The 18567-nt window shown below is 39.8% G+C and overlaps 1 protein-coding gene across 1 annotated transcript; it reads right to left on the reverse strand.

The window, feature by feature from the left end:
- Positions 1–10437: 10437 nt before the first annotated feature.
- Positions 10438–18052, reverse strand: LOC306753331 (immunoglobulin kappa light chain-like; the record flags this gene model as incomplete). The annotated part of the gene is made up of 4 exons (XM_079237204.1): positions 10438–10850; positions 11598–11718; positions 11968–12075; positions 17954–18052. 4 exons carry the CDS (start codon positions 18050–18052, stop codon positions 10507–10509), a joined length of 672 nt encoding a protein of 223 aa, XP_079093330.1. The 3' UTR covers positions 10438–10506.
- Between the last annotated feature and the right edge of the window lie 515 nt (positions 18053–18567).

Consider the following 18567-nt stretch of genomic DNA (forward strand, 5'->3'; position numbering starts at 1 on the left):
CCATGTGTAAAATGTTGTGGGCAAAATTGTAGTGAACTTGCTTTCATTCCACTCACATGTAAATTTAGAACTATATTTTAAGATATTCCAACGCTGCCCAAGCCAAGCTTACAGGTGCTGTCACCCGATTGTTCATACAACACTGACCACATTTTTGACGCTCGATCCTGGTTTAGTTCTGGAACTAATTGAGTTGAATGATATATTGAAAACAAGGCTGGTTAGCTCAGCTGGTCAGAGCGTGGTGCTAATAACGCCAAGGTCATGGGTTCAATCCCCATACTGGCCAAGGATAGCCATTCAACAAAAGCAATGAATTTAAAGGTTCAGAGGCTGTTTCAATTTATGATCCATTGCAACATTTGAGAAGATAGAAGGTATTCTTCTCAAAATAAATAGATATCATCAAGTATATTGGCATTAATTCCTCTAAATCTCACATGTAAATCCATCTTTTTACCATTCACGCTGCTTCCCCTCAGAAAAGCCCACAGGCCATCTTTGCAGCATGTCTTTATACAACTTTTAACTCCGTCCTACTTTGCATACAAACCGTTGCATTTCCCAATTGGGAAAAATGTGTATTTTGTGGCCAAGGCGTCTGACTTCGAATCAGAAGATTGAGGGTTCGAGTCCCTTCGTGGTTGTAGTGTCCTGGCAGACCATGTGTAAAATGTTGTGGGAAAAATTGCTGCCATCTTGCTTTCATTCCACTCACATGTATATTCAGAACTATATTTTAAGATATTCCAACGCTGCCCAAGCCAAGCTTACAGGTGCTGTCACCCGATTGTTCATACAACACTGACCACATTTTTGACGCTCGATCCTGGTTTAGTTCTGGAACTAATTGAGTTGAATGATATATTGAAAACAAGGCCGGTTAACTCAGCTGGTCAGAGCGTGGTGCTAATAACGCCAAGGTCATGGCTTCAATCCCCATACTGGCCAAGGATAGCCATTCAACAAAAGCAATGACTTTAAAGGTTCAGAGGCTGTTTCAATTTATGATCCATTGCAACATTTGAGAAGATGGAAGGTATTCTTCTCAAAATAAATAGATATCATCAAGTATATTGGCATTAATTCCTCTAAATCTCACAAGTAAATCCATCTTTCTACCATTTACGCTGCTTCCCCTCAGAAAAGCCCACAGGCCATCTTTGCAGCATGTCTTTATACAACTTTTAAGTCCGTCCTACTTGGCATATAAACCGTTGCATTTCCCAATTGGGAAAAATGTGTGTTTTGTGACCTAATGGCCAAGGCGTCTGACTTCGAATCAGAAGATTGAGGGTTCGAGTCCCTTCGTGGTTGTAATCTCCTTGCAGACCATATGTAAAATGTTGTGGGCAAAATTGTAGTGAACTTGCTTTCATTCCACTCACATGTAAATTTAGAACTATATTTTAAGATATTCCAACGCTGCCCAAGCCAAGCTTACAGGTGCTGTCACCCGATTGTTCATACAACACTGACCACATTTTTGACGCTCGATAATGGTTTAGTTCTGGAACTAATTGAGTTGAATGATATATTGAAAACAAGGCCGGTTAGCTCAGCTGGTCAGAGTGTGGTGCTAATAACGCCAAGGTCATGGCTTCAATCCCCATACTGGCCAATGATAGCCATTCAACAAAATCAATGACTTTAAAAGTTCAGAGGCTGTTTCAAATTACGATATAATTTGACAAGATAGAAGGTATTCTTCTCAAAATAAATAGGTATCATCAAGTATATTGGCATTAATTCCTCTAAATCTCACAAGTAAATCCATCTTTCTACCATTTACGCTGCTTTCCCTCAGAAAAGCCCACAGGCCATCTTTGCAGCATGTCTTTATACAACTTTTAAGTCCGTCCTACTTGGCATATAAACCGTTGCATTTCCCAATTGGGAAAAATGTGTGTTTTGTGACCATGTGGCCTAATGGCCAAGGCGTCTGACTTCGAATCAGAAGATTGAGGGTTCGAGTCCCTCCTTGGTTGTAGTCTCCTGGCAGACCATGTGTAAAATGTTGTGGGCAAAATTGCTGCCATCATGCTTTCATTCCACTCACATGTAAATTTAGAACTATATTTTAAGATATTCCAACGCTGCCCAAGCCAAGCTTACAGGTGCTGTCACCCGATTGTTCATACAACACTGACCACATTTTTGACGCTCGATCCTGGTTTAGTTATGGAACTAATTGAGTTGAATGATATATTGAAAACAAGGCCGGTTAGCTCAGCTGGTCAGAGCGTGTTGCTAATAACGCCAAGGTCATGGCTTCAATCCCCATACTGGCCAAGGATAGCCATTCAACAAAAGCAATGAATTTAAAGGTTCAGAGGCTGTTTCAATTTATGATCCATTGCAACATTTGAGAAGATAGAAGGTATTCTTCTCAAAATAAATAGATATCATCAAGTATATTGGCATTAATTCCTCTAAATCTCACAAGTAAATCCATCTTTCTACCATTTACGCTGCTTCCCCTCAGAAAAGCCCACAGGCCATCTTTGCAGCATGTCTTCATACAACTTTTAAGTCCGTCCTACTTGGCATATAAACCGTTGCATTTCCCAATTGGGAAAAATGTGTGTTTTGTGACCTAATGGCCAAGGCGTCTGACTTTGAATCAGAAGATTGAGGGTTTGAGTCCCTTCGTGGTTGTAATCTCCTTGCAGACCATATGTAAAATGTTGTGGGCAAAATTGTAGTGAACTTGCTTTCATTCCACTCACATGTAAATTTAGAACTATATTTTAAGATATTCCAACGCTGCCCAAGCCAAGCTTACAGGTGCTGTCACCCGATTGTTCATACAACACTGACCACATTTTTGACGCTCGATCCTGGTTTAGTTATGGAACTAATTGAGTTGAATGATATATTGAAAACAAGGCCGGTTAGCTCAGCTGGTCAGAGCGTGTTGCTAATAACGCCAAGGTCATGGCTTCAATCCCCATACTGGCCAAGGATAGCCATTCAACAAAAGCAATGAATTTAAAGGTTCAGAGGCTGTTTCAATTTATGATCCATTGCAACATTTGAGAAGATAGAAGGTATTCTTCTCAAAATAAATAGATATCATCAAGTATATTGGCATTAATTCCTCTAAATCTCACATGTAAATCCATCTTTTTACCATTCACGCTGCTTCCCCTCAGAAAAGCCCACAGGCCATCTTTGCAGCATGTCTTTATACAACTTTTAACTCCGTCCTACTTTGCATACAAACCGTTGCATTTCCCAATTGGGAAAAATGTGTATTTTGTGGCCAAGGCGTCTGACTTCGAATCAGAAGATTGAGGGTTCGAGTCCCTTCGTGGTTGTAGTGTCCTGGCAGACCATGTGTAAAATGTTGTGGGAAAAATTGCTGCCATCTTGCTTTCATTCCACTCACATGTATATTCAGAACTATATTTTAAGATATTCCAACGCTGCCCAAGCCAAGCTTACAGGTGCTGTCACCCGATTGTTCATACAACACTGACCACATTTTTGACGCTCGATCCTGGTTTAGTTCTGGAACTAATTGAGTTGAATGATATATTGAAAACAAGGCCGGTTAGCTCAGCTGGTCAGAGCGTGGTGCTAATAACGCCAAGGTCATGGCTTCAATCCCCATACTGGCCAAGGATAGCCATTCAACAAAAGCAATGACTTTAAAGGTTCAGAGGCTGTTTCAATTTATGATCCATTGCAACATTTGAGAAGATGGAAGGTATTCTTCTCAAAATAAATAGATATCATCAAGTATATTGGCATTAATTCCTCTAAATCTCACAAGTAAATCCATCTTTCTACCATTTACGCTGCTTCCCCTCAGAAAAGCCCACAGGCCATCTTTGCAGCATGTCTTTATACAACTTTTAAGTCCGTCCTACTTGGCATATAAACCGTTGCATTTCCCAATTGGGAAAAATGTGTGTTTTGTGACCTAATGGCCAAGGCGTCTGACTTCGAATCAGAAGATTGAGGGTTCGAGTCCCTTCGTGGTTGTAATCTCCTTGCAGACCATATGTAAAATGTTGTGGGCAAAATTGTAGTGAACTTGCTTTCATTCCACTCACATGTAAATTTAGAACTATATTTTAAGATATTCCAACGCTGCCCAAGCCAAGCTTACAGGTGCTGTCACCCGATTGTTCATACAACACTGACCACATTTTTGACGCTCGATCCTGGTTTAGTTCTGGAACTAATTGAGTTGAATGATATATTAAATACAAGGCCGGTTAGCTCAGCTGGTCAGAGCGTGGTGCTAATAACGCCAAGGTCATGGCTTCAATCCCCATACTGGCCAATGATAGCCATTCAACAAAATCAATGACTTTAAAAGTTCAGAGGCTGTTTCAAATTACGATATAATTTGACAAGATAGAAGGTATTCTTCTCAAAATAAATAGGTATCATCAAGTATATTGGCATTAATTCCTCTAAATCTCACAAGTAAATCCATCTTTCTACCATTTACGCTGCTTTCCCTCAGAAAAGCCCACAGGCCATCTTTGCAGCATGTCTTTATACAACTTTTAAGTCCGTCCTACTTGGCATATAAACCGTTGCATTTCCCAATTGGGAAAAATGTGTGTTTTGTGACCATGTGGCCTAATGGCCAAGGCGTCTGACTTCGAATCAGAAGATTGAGGGTTCGAGTCCCTCCTTGGTTGTAGTCTCCTGGCAGACCATGTGTAAAATGTTGTGGGCAAAATTGCTGCCATCTTGCTTTCATTCCACTCACATGTAAATTCAGAACTATATTTTAAGATATTCCAACGCTGCCCAAGCCAAGCTTACAGGTGCTGTCACCCGATTGTTCATACAACACTGACCACATTTTTGACGCTCGATCCTGGTTTAGTTCTGGAACTAATTGAGTTGAATGATATATTGAAAACAAGGCCGGTTAGCTCAGCTGGTCAGAGTGTGGTGCTAATAACGCCAAGGTCATGGGTTCAATCCCCATACTGGCCAAGGATAGCCATTCAACAAAAGCAATGCATTTAAAGGTTCAGAGGCTGTTTCAATTTATGATCCATTGCAACATTTGAGAAGATAGAAGGTATTCTTCTCAAAATAAATAGATATCATCAAGTATATTGGCATTAATTCCTCTAACTCTCACATGTAAATCCATCTTTCTACCATTTACGCTGCTTCCCCTCAGAAAAGCCCACAGGCCATCTTTGCAGCATGTCTTTATACAACTTTTAACTCCGTCCTACTTGGCATACAAACTGTTGCATTTCCCAATTGGGAAAAATGTGTATTTTGTGGCCAAGGCGTCTGACTTCGAATCAGAAGATTGAGGGTTCGAGTCCCTTCGTGGTTGTAGTGTCCTGGCAGACCATGTGTAAAATGTTGTGGGAAAAATTGCTGCCATCTTGCTTTCATTCCACTCACATGTAAATTTAGAACTATATTTTAAGATATTCCAACGCTGCCCAAGCCAAGCTTACAGGTGCTGTCACCCGATTGTTCATACAACACTGACCACATTTTTGACGCTCGATCCTGGTTTAGTTCTGGAACTAATTGAGTTGAATGATATATTGAAAACAAGGCCGGTTAGCTCAGCTGGTCAGAGCGTGGTGCTAATAACGCCAAGGTCATGGCTTCAATCCCCATACTGGCCAAGGATAGCCATTCAACAAAAGCAATGACTTTAAAGGTTCAGAGGCTGTTTCAATTTATGATCCATTGCAACATTTGAGAAGATGGAAGGTATTCTTCTCAAAATAAATAGATATCATCAAGTATATTGGCATTAATTCCTCTAAATCTCACAAGTAAATCCATCTTTCTACCATTTACGCTGCTTCCCCTCAGAAAAGCCCACAGGCCATCTTTGCAGCATGTCTTTATACAACTTTTAAGTCCGTCCTACTTGGCATATAAACCGTTGCATTTCCCAATTGGGAAAAATGTGTGTTTTGTGACCTAATGGCCAAGGCGTCTGACTTTGAATCAGAAGATTGAGGGTTCGAGTCCCTTCGTGGTTGTAATCTCCTTGCAGACCATATGTAAAATGTTGTGGGCAAAATTGTAGTGAACTTGCTTTCATTCCACTCACATGTAAATTTAGAACTATATTTTAAGATATTCCAACGCTGCCCAAGCCAAGCTTACAGGTGCTGTCACCCGATTGTTCATACAACACTGACCACATTTTTGACGCTCGATCCTGGTTTAGTTATGGAACTAATTGAGTTGAATGATATATTGAAAACAAGGCCGGTTAGCTCAGCTGGTCAGAGCGTGTTGCTAATAACGCCAAGGTCATGGCTTCAATCCCCATACTGGCCAAGGATAGCCATTCAACAAAAGCAATGAATTTAAAGGTTCAGAGGCTGTTTCAAATTACGATATAATTTGACAAGATAGAAGGTATTCTTCTCAAAATAAATAGGTATCATCAAGTATATTGGCATTAATTCGTCTAAATCTCACAAGTAAATCCATCTTTCTACCATTTACGCTGCTTTCCCTCAGAAAAGCCCACAGGCCATCTTTGCAGCATGTCTTTATACAACTTTTAAGTCCGTCCTACTTGGCATATAAACCGTTGCATTTCCCAATTGGGAAAAATGTGTGTTTTGTGACCATGTGGCCTAATGGCCAAGGCGTCTGACTTCGAATCAGAAGATTGAGGGTTCGAGTCCCTCCTTGGTTGTAGTCTCCTGGCAGACCATGTGTAAAATGTTGTGGGCAAAATTGCTGCCATCTTGCTTTCATTCCACTCACATGTAAATTCAGAACTATATTTTAAGATATTCCAACGCTGCCCAAGCCAAGCTTACAGGTGCTGTCACCCGATTGTTCATACAACACTGACCACATTTTTGACGCTCGATCCTGGTTTAGTTATGGAACTAATTGAGTTGAGTGATATGTTGAAAACAAGGCAGGTTAGCTCAGCTGGTCAGAGTGTGGTGCTAATAATGCCAAGGTCATGGGTTCAATCCCCATACTGGCCAATGATAGCCATTCAACAAAATCAATGACTTTAAAGGTTCAGAGCCTGTTTTGATTTATGATCCTTTGAGAAGATAGAAGGTATTCTTCTCGAAATAAATAGATATCATCAAGTATATTGGCATTAATTCCTCTAAATCTCACATGTGAATCCATCTTTCTACCATTTACGCTGCTTCCCCTCAGAAAAGCCCACAGGCCATCTTTGCAGCATGTCTTTATACAACTTTTAACTCCGGCCTACTTGGCATACAAACCGTTGCATTTCCCAATTGGGAAAAATGTGCATTTTGTGACTATGTGGCCTAATGGCCAAGGCTGACTTATTTTTCATAAAATATCACACCGACTGTTTAGCTACAATGAACATGGTGCATCTGATCCTTGTGCATGATTGTCTGCTACAATCAATAACTAATAACTAATGCTTCTGTGATGACCATATACAAAAAACTAAACTAAACAATGAGGGGAAACGTCTGGATTATCTCATGTTCAAGCTGTGTGTCTCGCTCACCTTTGTGCAGTGAGCTTCATGTATTCATCAGATATACCAGTGATTCACGTTCAATAAGAACAGATGTTTAAATAGTTTACAACTCTGTGTTCATAATTAAATCATATCTATATATTTACAGGTAAATAACACTAACATTTATAAATAACCATGAATCAGTACTCCTACTTGGAGCCCCCATAATGTCAAACAATATATATATATATATATATATATATATATATATATATATATATATATATATATATATATATATATATATATATATATATTGAATTGATTTTATATATATTTGGGAACAATTTAGTAAAATATCCCACGCAGACAGAATATACAAACTCCAAAGAGCTGGAGAGGTGGAGGTGTCTCTGCTCATCGCTGAGCTCTCCTTCATGTGAGGGGGAGAGGAAGAAGAGGGTGAGGTGAGGTCAAGGGAGGAAGGGAGGATAGAGGGAGGGGGTGAGGGGAGGTAAAGGGAGGAAGAGTGGATAGAGGAAGGGGGTGAGGAAGATGAAGGTGGGGTTTAAGGGAGGATGGAGAGGTGGAGATGAAGAGCTGAGCAACCAGCAGCCTCCTCCACCTTTCAGTCACACTTCTTCTTGTGCATCCAGCTGGAAAAAAAGCCACCTGACTTCTTGTTCTCCGTCGTCTCCTCCTTTTCTTTCGCTGACTTGTATCTTCCTCTCATCGACCTTCTTCTTAAAAAACAACAAGACTCTCTTCTTCTTCTGTATTATGACTGCTTTATGACTGAGAAGAAGTATGATTTTTGACCCAAACTGCATCAAGTGTTGAATGATCTTAGTCTCCTCCCTGATCTGTTTCTCTGCTGCAGCTTCACCTGCTGACAAACTTCAATAACTAAGTTCCTGTTGTTTTTACAACAGCTCTATGCACCTTTGACCTCATGGAGGATGTGTGGCTGTAATGACCACTGCAGCCTGTAGGGGGCGCACACATGATGTTGAACTGATCCTACCAGACTACGGGTTGTTTTTACAGGGATTCACATTCCTTTACAACCAAGACAACACACAGCACAGTCTATGTGTCTGAGTGTATATATTTACCTATCCAACAGTGGATTTAAATGTTGTTACACATTGACCAACTGGGGACTGCCTAGCCAATAGGGGACTGAAGGTGTCTGAGTGTTTAAGTCCATGTTCAGCACTGCCCCTACTGGCTGGAGCAGGGATTTTAACAGCTCACTCCCATACCTTGTTTTTAACGCTCCTCTATTATGGGAATGGCTTTCAGCCTGTTCCCCTTTCAGGCCTGTTTTTCTGACTGCAGATGGGCCATTAATCAGGCTACCTAATGAAGAAACAAGTCTTTAAAACATTATTTTATTCAGTGTGTGTGTGTGTGTGTGTGTGTGTGTGTGTGTGTGTGTGTGTGTGTGTGTGCGTGCGTGCGTGCGTGCGTGCGTGTGTGTGTGTGTGTGTGTGTGTTCTTAACGTTCTTAAGTCTGCTTTTGGGGATAATAAAATAGAAGAAAAAAAAATAGAAGATGAAGGTCTATCCAACTATGATGAAGCCACAACTGAGCCTTTGATGAGTCAGTGGGAAAACAATAATCAATGAATTTCTGATCTGGTCAACAAAGCTTCCCCTGAACATGAAGTAATGCCACTTTTGCACCAGAAGATGTCACCATTAAATAATATATTACACTCTGAAAGTCCAGCGACCAGGTGGTGCAAATGGGATTCATATGTGCAGCAGAGTGAAACTACACAGACCACAATGGTGCTGTTTCAGTAGCAACCAGAAGAATGTTTCTGTTCCCTTTTCACTTTATTCACCTGCATCTGCACCGACTCTTACACAGCTGGTAGGTGGAACACTCTATTTCAGTAATCAGAGATACACTATTATTAAACCTTCTTTAAAGGCTCCTGATCCGAATCAAACCACATCACCTGGTTACCATGGTGGATGCAGTGCTGTGGCATGGGCTGGTATGGCTGCCAATGGAACAGGACCACTCGTGTTCATTGATGATGTCACAGCTGAGATAAGTATCAAGATGAGTTTTGAGGTGATTCAGGCTTTACTATCTGCTCAGATTCAGCGAAATGCTGCAAAACTGATTGGACGGAACTTCTCAGTCCAGATGGATAATGACCCAAAACATACTGTGAAAACAGCTCAAGAGATTCCCAAGGCAAAGAAATGGAATATTGGAAATGGAAATGGAATGACAGTCACCTGATCTCAACCCAGGTGAGCTTTTCATTGACTTCAGATACAATTGAAGGCAGAAAGACCCACAAACAAGCAGCACCTGAAGGAGGCTGCAGTAAAGGCCTGCAACGCATCTCAAGGGAGGAGACTCAGCGTTTGGTGATGACTGTGGAAGACTTCAGGCAACCATTGATGCAAAGGATTTTACTCCAAGTATTAAAACATTATCATTATATTTACTATTATGTTAGTTTGTCCAATTACTTTTGAACCTCTAGACATGTTTTTAACTACTAAACAGTTAATGCCATATTTGTGTTATATTGAAATAAAGCTGGAAGTCTTCAACCACATGTTGACTGCATCATTTCAAATCAGTGTGAAAAGGAAAATAAGAAAAACTGTGTCACAGTCCAAATACGTACGGACCTGACAGTATGACTCCATAATTCTTTATAGTCACATGACATTCAAACAGTTTACACATACAGCAGTTTATTTTTAAATCTTTTAATTTTATTTATCAAAATGTAAGTTCAACTAATTCAACAGGAAGGTTATTACTGATGATCATTCATCAACAAATATAAAATGTCCTTTATTATACTCTAGAATTACTTAAATACATGTTGATGTTAACAATGCAACGATATCGACCACAACCTCAGTTTAAATAATAATGTCCTGGGAAACAGTTTGAAGAAAAACATTTTTATTGTCTGAAAAGATTGTCAGCATCATAACTATCAAGAAAATATCACGTTTTAAATCTTATGATGAGACAGGAAGAGTTGCAGAGACTGAAACCAGTAGCAGAGTCCCAGTGAGGCAGCTCAGGACTGGGAACACTGGTCTCTCCTCAGTGTCTCTGAGAGCGGAGCCTGGGAGCCCTGGGTGGCCTCACAGGTCACAGAGCCCACCTTCCTCCACTGGTCTGCAGGGAGCCTCAGGGTGCTGCTCCAGCTGTAGTGGCCGTCCTTCTCCAGCACCCCGGGGCTCCTGCTCTCCTCCCAGCTGCTGCTGCTGCTGCTGCTGCTGCTGCTGCTGCCGTCCACCTTCCAGGCCAGACTCCAGCCTGAGGGGAAGCCCTTGTTGGCCAGGCACATGAGCGTGGCCTTCCCCTGCTGCAGCTCCTCACTGGAGGGCGGCAGCACCGTCAGGGTGGGACGGACATCACCTAGGAGACACCAATCGGCTTAGAGGACGGGGACCACACAGCTGTCAATCAAGCACCAGACACGTGGACACCTTTACTGAGAGAGAGTTGCTTTTCTCCTTTAAGAGTTTCTGTCAGATGTTTGTTCTGCTCCACCAGTCACTCACTCACACATTGTTTCACTTCCCTTTAAGAAGCCTCTCATGCAGACCAGCACAGAGAGAATCATCATGAGAACGACCTGAAATATATCAAACTACACTGAGATAAAACATTAATATGTGGCCCAATATTACAGCTTCATCATCGAAAACCTTAAAGGAGCATTACATTAAAATATTTAGTCAGAAGTTTTGTGGATGTCAGTCGTGATTTAAAACTGTTTCAAAGATTTTTTTTGAATTGTAAAACTATGTGACACAATGTAGAAGATTTTACACATCATGAAATACCATCTCCATCTTTACTCTGGTCAATTGAATTTAAATATTAATTTATTTCTAAAACGTTTTTCATTGGGGTCTCAAATGATAAATGAATCCATTCTCTGTTTTACATTCAAAATTAAAATACATTTTAGGACGACATGAACGTGTAAAGACAAGTTTAGTGAAGCTGCTCTGAGTTAGTCTCCATGATGAAGGTGGAGATATAAAAGCATGAACACTAACGGAAATCATAGTATTTTATCTGCCTTGAACATCCTCAAACGGAATTTAAAACACAACTTTACAAAATCATATTTAGTAACTTTGTGCAGAAACTTACTTCCAACATCCAGTCTGGTTCCTCCACCGAACGTCAACCACAGTGACACAAAGTCATTGAGCCGCCGTACAAAAACCTCTGAGTGTAGAGAGACACGGCTCTCTGACTCTGACTGACTGAACTAAATCTACAAGCACTCAAGAAACTACTTCACCATTAAAGTTGGAGGAAATGATTCATTCCCTAGTTTATAGTTTTACTTTTGTAACAATGTGTTTCTTTACCTTCTGTTGTGAAGTGAACTTTGTTTCTTTGTTCAACATTTTTGACGAAATTTTAAGAAAACTATTTGACCTACTCTGTTGAATATATTAATAAATACGACACAGTTGCCTTCTGAAATAATATACATGTTAAACATTTAACTTACTTCCAACATCCAGTCTGGTTCCTCCACCGAACGTGTACCACAGTGACACAAAGTCATTGAGCCGCCGTACAAAAACCTCTGAGTGTAGAGAGACACGGCTCTCTGACTCTGACACAAACAAAGTCACCAAACTCATTCACAGTTTACACACTTCATGTAAGAACTGGTGAAATGTTCATTACTGATTCGGTAATGGTATATATGTATTAAGCAATGTATGTATTACATGTTAGACATCTATGAGCAATATTAACTTGTCTTTCAGTAAAACTAATTGATGATTTATCAAGATACTCCTTCAGAAAAACATATTTTCCTGCCAAATGTAAATAATGGTCATGAATGCATGTTTCTTGTCCATTATATTAAATAAATAATCAATATTTTTGTTTACATTTGTCCCACAGTGATGTTGATTTGTGTGGTAGTGATTTGAGGAGATTTCACAAAACATTGTAGAATAAAATGTTTCCTCTAAACTCAAACTAAAGACTGAAATGAGCGCTGACACATTCCTGATCAATACTGTGATGAAGTGATTGATCCATTGATAATCAGCATCATCAGAGTCATCAAGTCCCTGTTGGAGTCCGTCAGAGCATTTCCATAGAGAGCCACTTTGCATCAGCAGCACCATGCTCCAGTGCTCTGGGAGAGTTTATAGTCCTGAGAGTTGGACACTGGATGACTGACAGCTGTCCTTCATCACAACAGAAGACACAGAAATCCTCCTCATCAAAAACATGACTTTGATCTCCGTCCTCATCTGGACTCTCCTCTGCTGCTGCTTCACAGGTAAAGTCCAGAGAATCAAACTCCTCTCCTCTATGAACATCCGTCCCTCTGAAGTGAAGCCGACTAAACCGTGACGCTGCTTTATGTCTTTGTCTCTGTGTCCTCAGAGTCCAGAGGACAGGTCACAGTGACTCAGCCTGGAGCAGTGAGCTCTGCTCTGGGAGGCTCCGTCTCCATCGCATGTCGGACCAGTCAGAATGTTCATTTTCATTCTTCCTACGGCCATTATTTAGCCTGGTACCAACAGAGAGATGGAGAAGCTCCTAAACTACTCATTTACAGAGCTAGCAATCGACAATCAGGGATTCCAGCTCGTTTTACAGGCAGTGGATCAAACTCTGACTTCACTCTGACCATCAGTGGAGTTCAGGCTGAAGATGCAGCAGTTTACTACTGTCAGAGTTTTCACGTTATCAACAGTCAGTATGTGTTCACACAGTGAAAAAGCGTCGTACAAAAACCTCCCTCAGTCAGACTGAACAGAAACTGAACTGACTGCTGCAGCTGGAAGCTACTGAAGAGACTGATACACTTCACTGAAGACACACACACACACACACACACACACACACACACACACACACACACACACACACACACACACACACACACTCTCTCTAGTAGTTGGTTAACTGGTCTATACAGATTACTCACTGTACCTGTTGATCAATGTCAATTCATTAATAATACAACAATAGTTATAAAGATGAATTACTTATGGACGACTTGTTCCTCCAACACTCTCAGTATTTATTATTAAAACAGCTGTTTCTTCCACAGAGAAGTTCTTTATTATCTCAGGTTTCTGTTCATTCACACCATCAGAAGATCAGCCTGTATGCCGATGACATCCTATTATAACAACTCTTCATTTTACTATATAGTCGAGTCTTTCATTCCCTGTAAACAAATATAAACTTTCCCTGTTAATAAACATTGGGGGACAAGGGAGATCAAAGCTGCTATTAATAAGAAGAAAACTGCTGTTGTCAGCGTCGATAAAGATAGGATTAAAACTGCCCAAAAGGAATTAAAAGCTTTAATCAAACAGGGTAAGCCTGAATATAAGGAAAGGGTTGAAGGACAGAGGTCCAATAGTAACACAAGGGGCCTTTGGAACGGCAGGACATCTATTACTGGTTACGGGACCAGTAATCCCAGTTTCCATGGTGCTGGGATCAATGTAAATGAAGCAAACCAGTTGTTTGCAAGGTCTGATGAATGTTATTTCTCTGCATCTCACGAGAGCATCCTCGCTTCTCTTGCACTGAGTAGTCTTGAGGACTGTAGTAGTAGGACTGTAGTCCAGCCCTTCTAAGACATGTTGAGGAGGTTCGACAGCAGTTAAAGCACCTTGAGGCTAACAAGGCAGCCCTGATGGTGTCCATCCAGCAGCCTGAAGGTCTGTGCTGACCAGCTGTGTTCCTAAAAAAATCCAGCCACCCCTTTTAGCAAAACAACTTTGACTTTTAAACTTTTAAACTGCACAATACAAAGTATTGCTTGGGTCTTGGACTACCTTTTGTCTGGACCACAGTTTGTCAGGCTTGAAAGAAAAACTGTGACACTATTTGAACTAAAACTGGAGCACCACAGGGAACAGTTTGAAGCCCCTTTGTATTCTCACTGTAGACAGCTGACTGTAGGCAGAGCCATGTGTCCTGCAACATCCAAAGGTTCTCAGGTGACACTGCCCTGGTTGGTCTTCTCACCCGAGGCAACGACCTCGCCCAGAAACGGGAGGTTGAATCTGTTGTCAGCTGGTGTGATGAACATTTTGTTAAACGAAATGTTGGAAAGACCAAAGCGTTGCTCATTGATTTCAGAAGGAAGGAGGAGGAGGTCTCCCAGTGATAATTGCGGGTCAGCAGATATACATTTTCCCGTCATATACATATCTTAGGGTCTATCTGGACAGTAAATAAAGTAAAGACAACTTTTTTAGTTGTTGTTCATATTTTGCTGTTATTTGCCAAACACATATAAAATAGACACAGAGTGAAGATGAAGGTCTTTCCAACGATGATGAAGACAACTGAGACTTTGATGAGTCAGTGGAAAAGAAAAATCAATGAATTTCTGATCTGGTCAACAAAGCTTCCCCTGAACATGAAGTAATGCCACTTTTGCACCAGAAGATGTCACCATTAAATAATATATTACACTCTGAAAGTCCAGCGACCAGGTGGTGCAAATGGGATTCATATGTGCAGCAGAGTGAAACTACACAGACCACAATGGTGCTGTTTCAGTAGCAACCAGAAGAATGTTTCTGTTCCCTTTTCACTTTATTCACCTGCATCTGCACCGACTCTTACACAGCTGGTAGGTGGAACACTCTATTTCAGCAATCAGAGATACTCTATTATTAAACCTTCTTAAACTTAAAATAAATGTATACAAATAAAATATATAGAATATAAAAAATATATATAAATGTATTATGTAGGTCTATTCATTTTTTGGCTAGACTTAAGTATTGCAATGTGAATAATGTCATATAGCCTTCATAATAATTGATATTCTTTTGTCAATTTTAATCAAGCCATTCATGCTTTTTAACTCCTTACTAAATCAGACCAAAAAATTAATTGACTGTGCTGTAATTGAGAAATAAGCCAGGTATACATTTACAAGTTATGTACAAAGTCTTTATCGGTCTTTAAATAATGCATTTATTAATTTAATCTCTCTTTTTAATTTATTCTCTCTGGATCAGAAGAAATAAACCTTTTAGGTAGGTTTTTATTCATTGGTTTAAACTCAACAGACAAAGACTTTCAAGCTTGTTTTTATTATAATAATTAATACAATCCATACTGTAACAGAACTAATACACTGTAAAATCTAATTAGTTGACCTTACTTAAAAAAAGTATGCAAACTTGTTGCCTCAAAAACATTAAGCAAAGTAACCTTAACTAGTGAGTTAGAAAAGCTTGATTATTTTAAGTGTGCAGTACTAAATTAAGTAGTAATACTAAATAAATCAAATTAAGTTCATGTAACTTAATAACCATGCTTAGTGTTACGTTATTTTTTTCAATTTGTGTGAACTGCTTGATACAAATTTAACCCCACTTAGAATTACTGAATAACTACAACTTACTACTCACTAATTTTTCGAGTTCACTTAAATTAAACAAACTAATTTCCTTGAATGGGTCCATGTTCTCTCTCTCTCTCTCTCTCTCTCTCTCTCTAGCTGTTGTTACCTAATAAAGGCAAAAACACCACAAAGATATACTTTAAAAGAACACTCATTGGGTTGATTCAGCTGCATTACAACATGTATTTAAATAAATAAATAATTGCATCATTGACAGATCTAGGCTGAACAATAAACATTTGATATTGTTATTACTTTTAATTCCAATTTGCCAATATAAAAGTTGTATTACTCATGTAATAACCTTACAATAATCAATAAAATTACTGTTCTCCATCCTCTTGTTGTATTAAATTTATTTTTAAATGTAATTGTAAAATTGCTCATAGTGTGATCTATGTTAGGCTATTGTAATAACAATGTGCATTGAATCTATTATTCAGCCTCAAGTGCTCTGTTCCCAAGTATCACTTTCTTGTACATTCAAATACAAAACAGCAGCTAAACAACAAACGTGTGGTTTGATTGGACTGTGTACCATAACAAGGACGAGTCAAAAATAAATTCTATGCATGTAACAGTCTTACAATACTAAACAGATAAACACCTGATAACTACAGGACTTCAGTGCATGAAAATTATTGCATTTCTGATCAAAACTGAAAGTACAGCAAATGCTTTTGTGTCCCAAAGCGAGCATCAGTCCAAGGTTTAAACAAGGTTAAAGAAAAAATCACTCCTTGGGGTTTGTATTTGTACAACATAAAAGTTCTCCCAAAACACAAATATAAACAGGTCCACCTTGCTACAACAACTCTTTGTAGCACAACATGGCACTATTTCCACCATTAGCATCCCAGCATAACATGGTACAGACTTGAATGGATTTTCTTTTTTTTTATTGAGATCGTAAACAAGCCAGCTCAGTTGCATGAAAGCATCAAACTTTATCTGAGAACATGAGAACATTATTATAACTTGCAAATTGCTGACAGCTGATGGCTCTTTACTCGTCTAATCCAGGAGACTGTTCTTCAAAGTTAACAGTTTTGGTCGGAGGTTTTTCTTTCCCAGTCCAAGCACCACAGTCTGAATGAAGTTGAGTGTATTTGCCATGCATTTTGGGTGATCCAAATGCAAAGCATATGTAAGCCCAAACAACAGACAAACTGCCTGAGGCAAGTTTTTAATACGATCCATGACGATACCTCCCTCCAGAAGGATGGCAGTGGAGATGGGCTGGAGCTCCACTGAACTTGGACCCTCGTGAGGACTATCTTCACTGACAACTGTCAGCACGCCAACAGTGATGCATTCTAGGGCCTCGTCACACACACACACACACACACACACACACACACACACACACACACACACACACACACACACACACACACACACACACACACATACACACACACACATTCTTCAGTATTGGCAATGTATGCTTTTCTAAAACATTCATCTTTAGTGTTGAAAGCATTTGCTAGATAATATGGTTTTAAATATGTGTTCACATGGATTGTCAAACAGAAAAATTTGGTATGGTTAAACTGAAGCTATGGTCCACAAGGTCCATATATTATTGAACAGTGACACCGACCTTTCAACCTAGACTTCTGCTCCTTAGATTTAAAATGAATTAATGTACATTTTTATGTACAGGCTATTTAAATACCTCTCATATTGGCTGTGGAGTACAACATGTATGTTGTATATTGTGCAGATAGAATTACATCTTCTGTCAGCACAGGTATAGTTTTATATTAATGCACACCACACTTTTACTTATGTGCAAGTACTTACAGAGCATGTCTTGAAGAAATCCCTGGAGGCGTCACCAAGTAAAATCGGAATGCCTTTGAGGACAACAGAGCGAAGTACTGTCACGTCTGGTGTCTCATGATACAGAGAGAGAGAAACGACCAGTTAACAGAGTTATTTGGCACAAGCACAGGTCAGACAGAAAATAGAACAGGTTGGTCTGGATCTTCTCATTTAGAACTTGATTAATAAACTATTATACAGATCAAAAGCAAAGTGAACCTACTTACCATCCAGCTCATGTGCTGCATCAGCTCACTGAGTTTCGGCCAACAGTTCCCTTTTTTGTTTTGGAAATTTCGATGAACCGCGGGGTGGACTGGTCCAGAGCCTCAAAGAAGTCTCCCTCAAGATTCATACTGGCGATTCTGTTGAACTCGACAAACACCTTAAAAAGTAGAGAGAGGGGTGGGTGGGGATGGAGAGATGGCAGAGGGGTTAACATTCCAACAAGTGTGTTTGGATTTCTAGCCACACACCTTCAATTTCTTTTTGACTGGCATTATTTTATTGGTTGAGAACAAAAATATCTTACCTGTCTCAGCTTACCTGGAAATCAGTTTCACCCACGTTCCCTAGGTCCTTTTGAGTGTGCCATGTTGATAAGTGGACTTTGAGTGCATTGAAAGATTTAAATGTGCACAGGCACTCCTTATGAAGGCACGGTAGTGGTGATATTCGGGTGTGGCACCCATGTTTTAAGCGGTAATGCTTAAGTAAGTGGCCTCTCTTTTCAGCACAAAATGTACACGTCCACTGCATAGGAAGTTTTTTTGTCTTCTTAAACATCTGAAAGAAAAGAAAAGATAAGTTTAGCATCAAAGCCAGCAAAATAGAAAGAAAAAAACATTAACATGCAGTATCAGACTTGAA

The sequence above is a fragment of the Taurulus bubalis genome (genome assembly GCF_910589615.1).
Source record: "Taurulus bubalis genome assembly, chromosome: 2".
NCBI lineage: Eukaryota > Metazoa > Chordata > Actinopteri > Perciformes > Cottidae > Taurulus > Taurulus bubalis.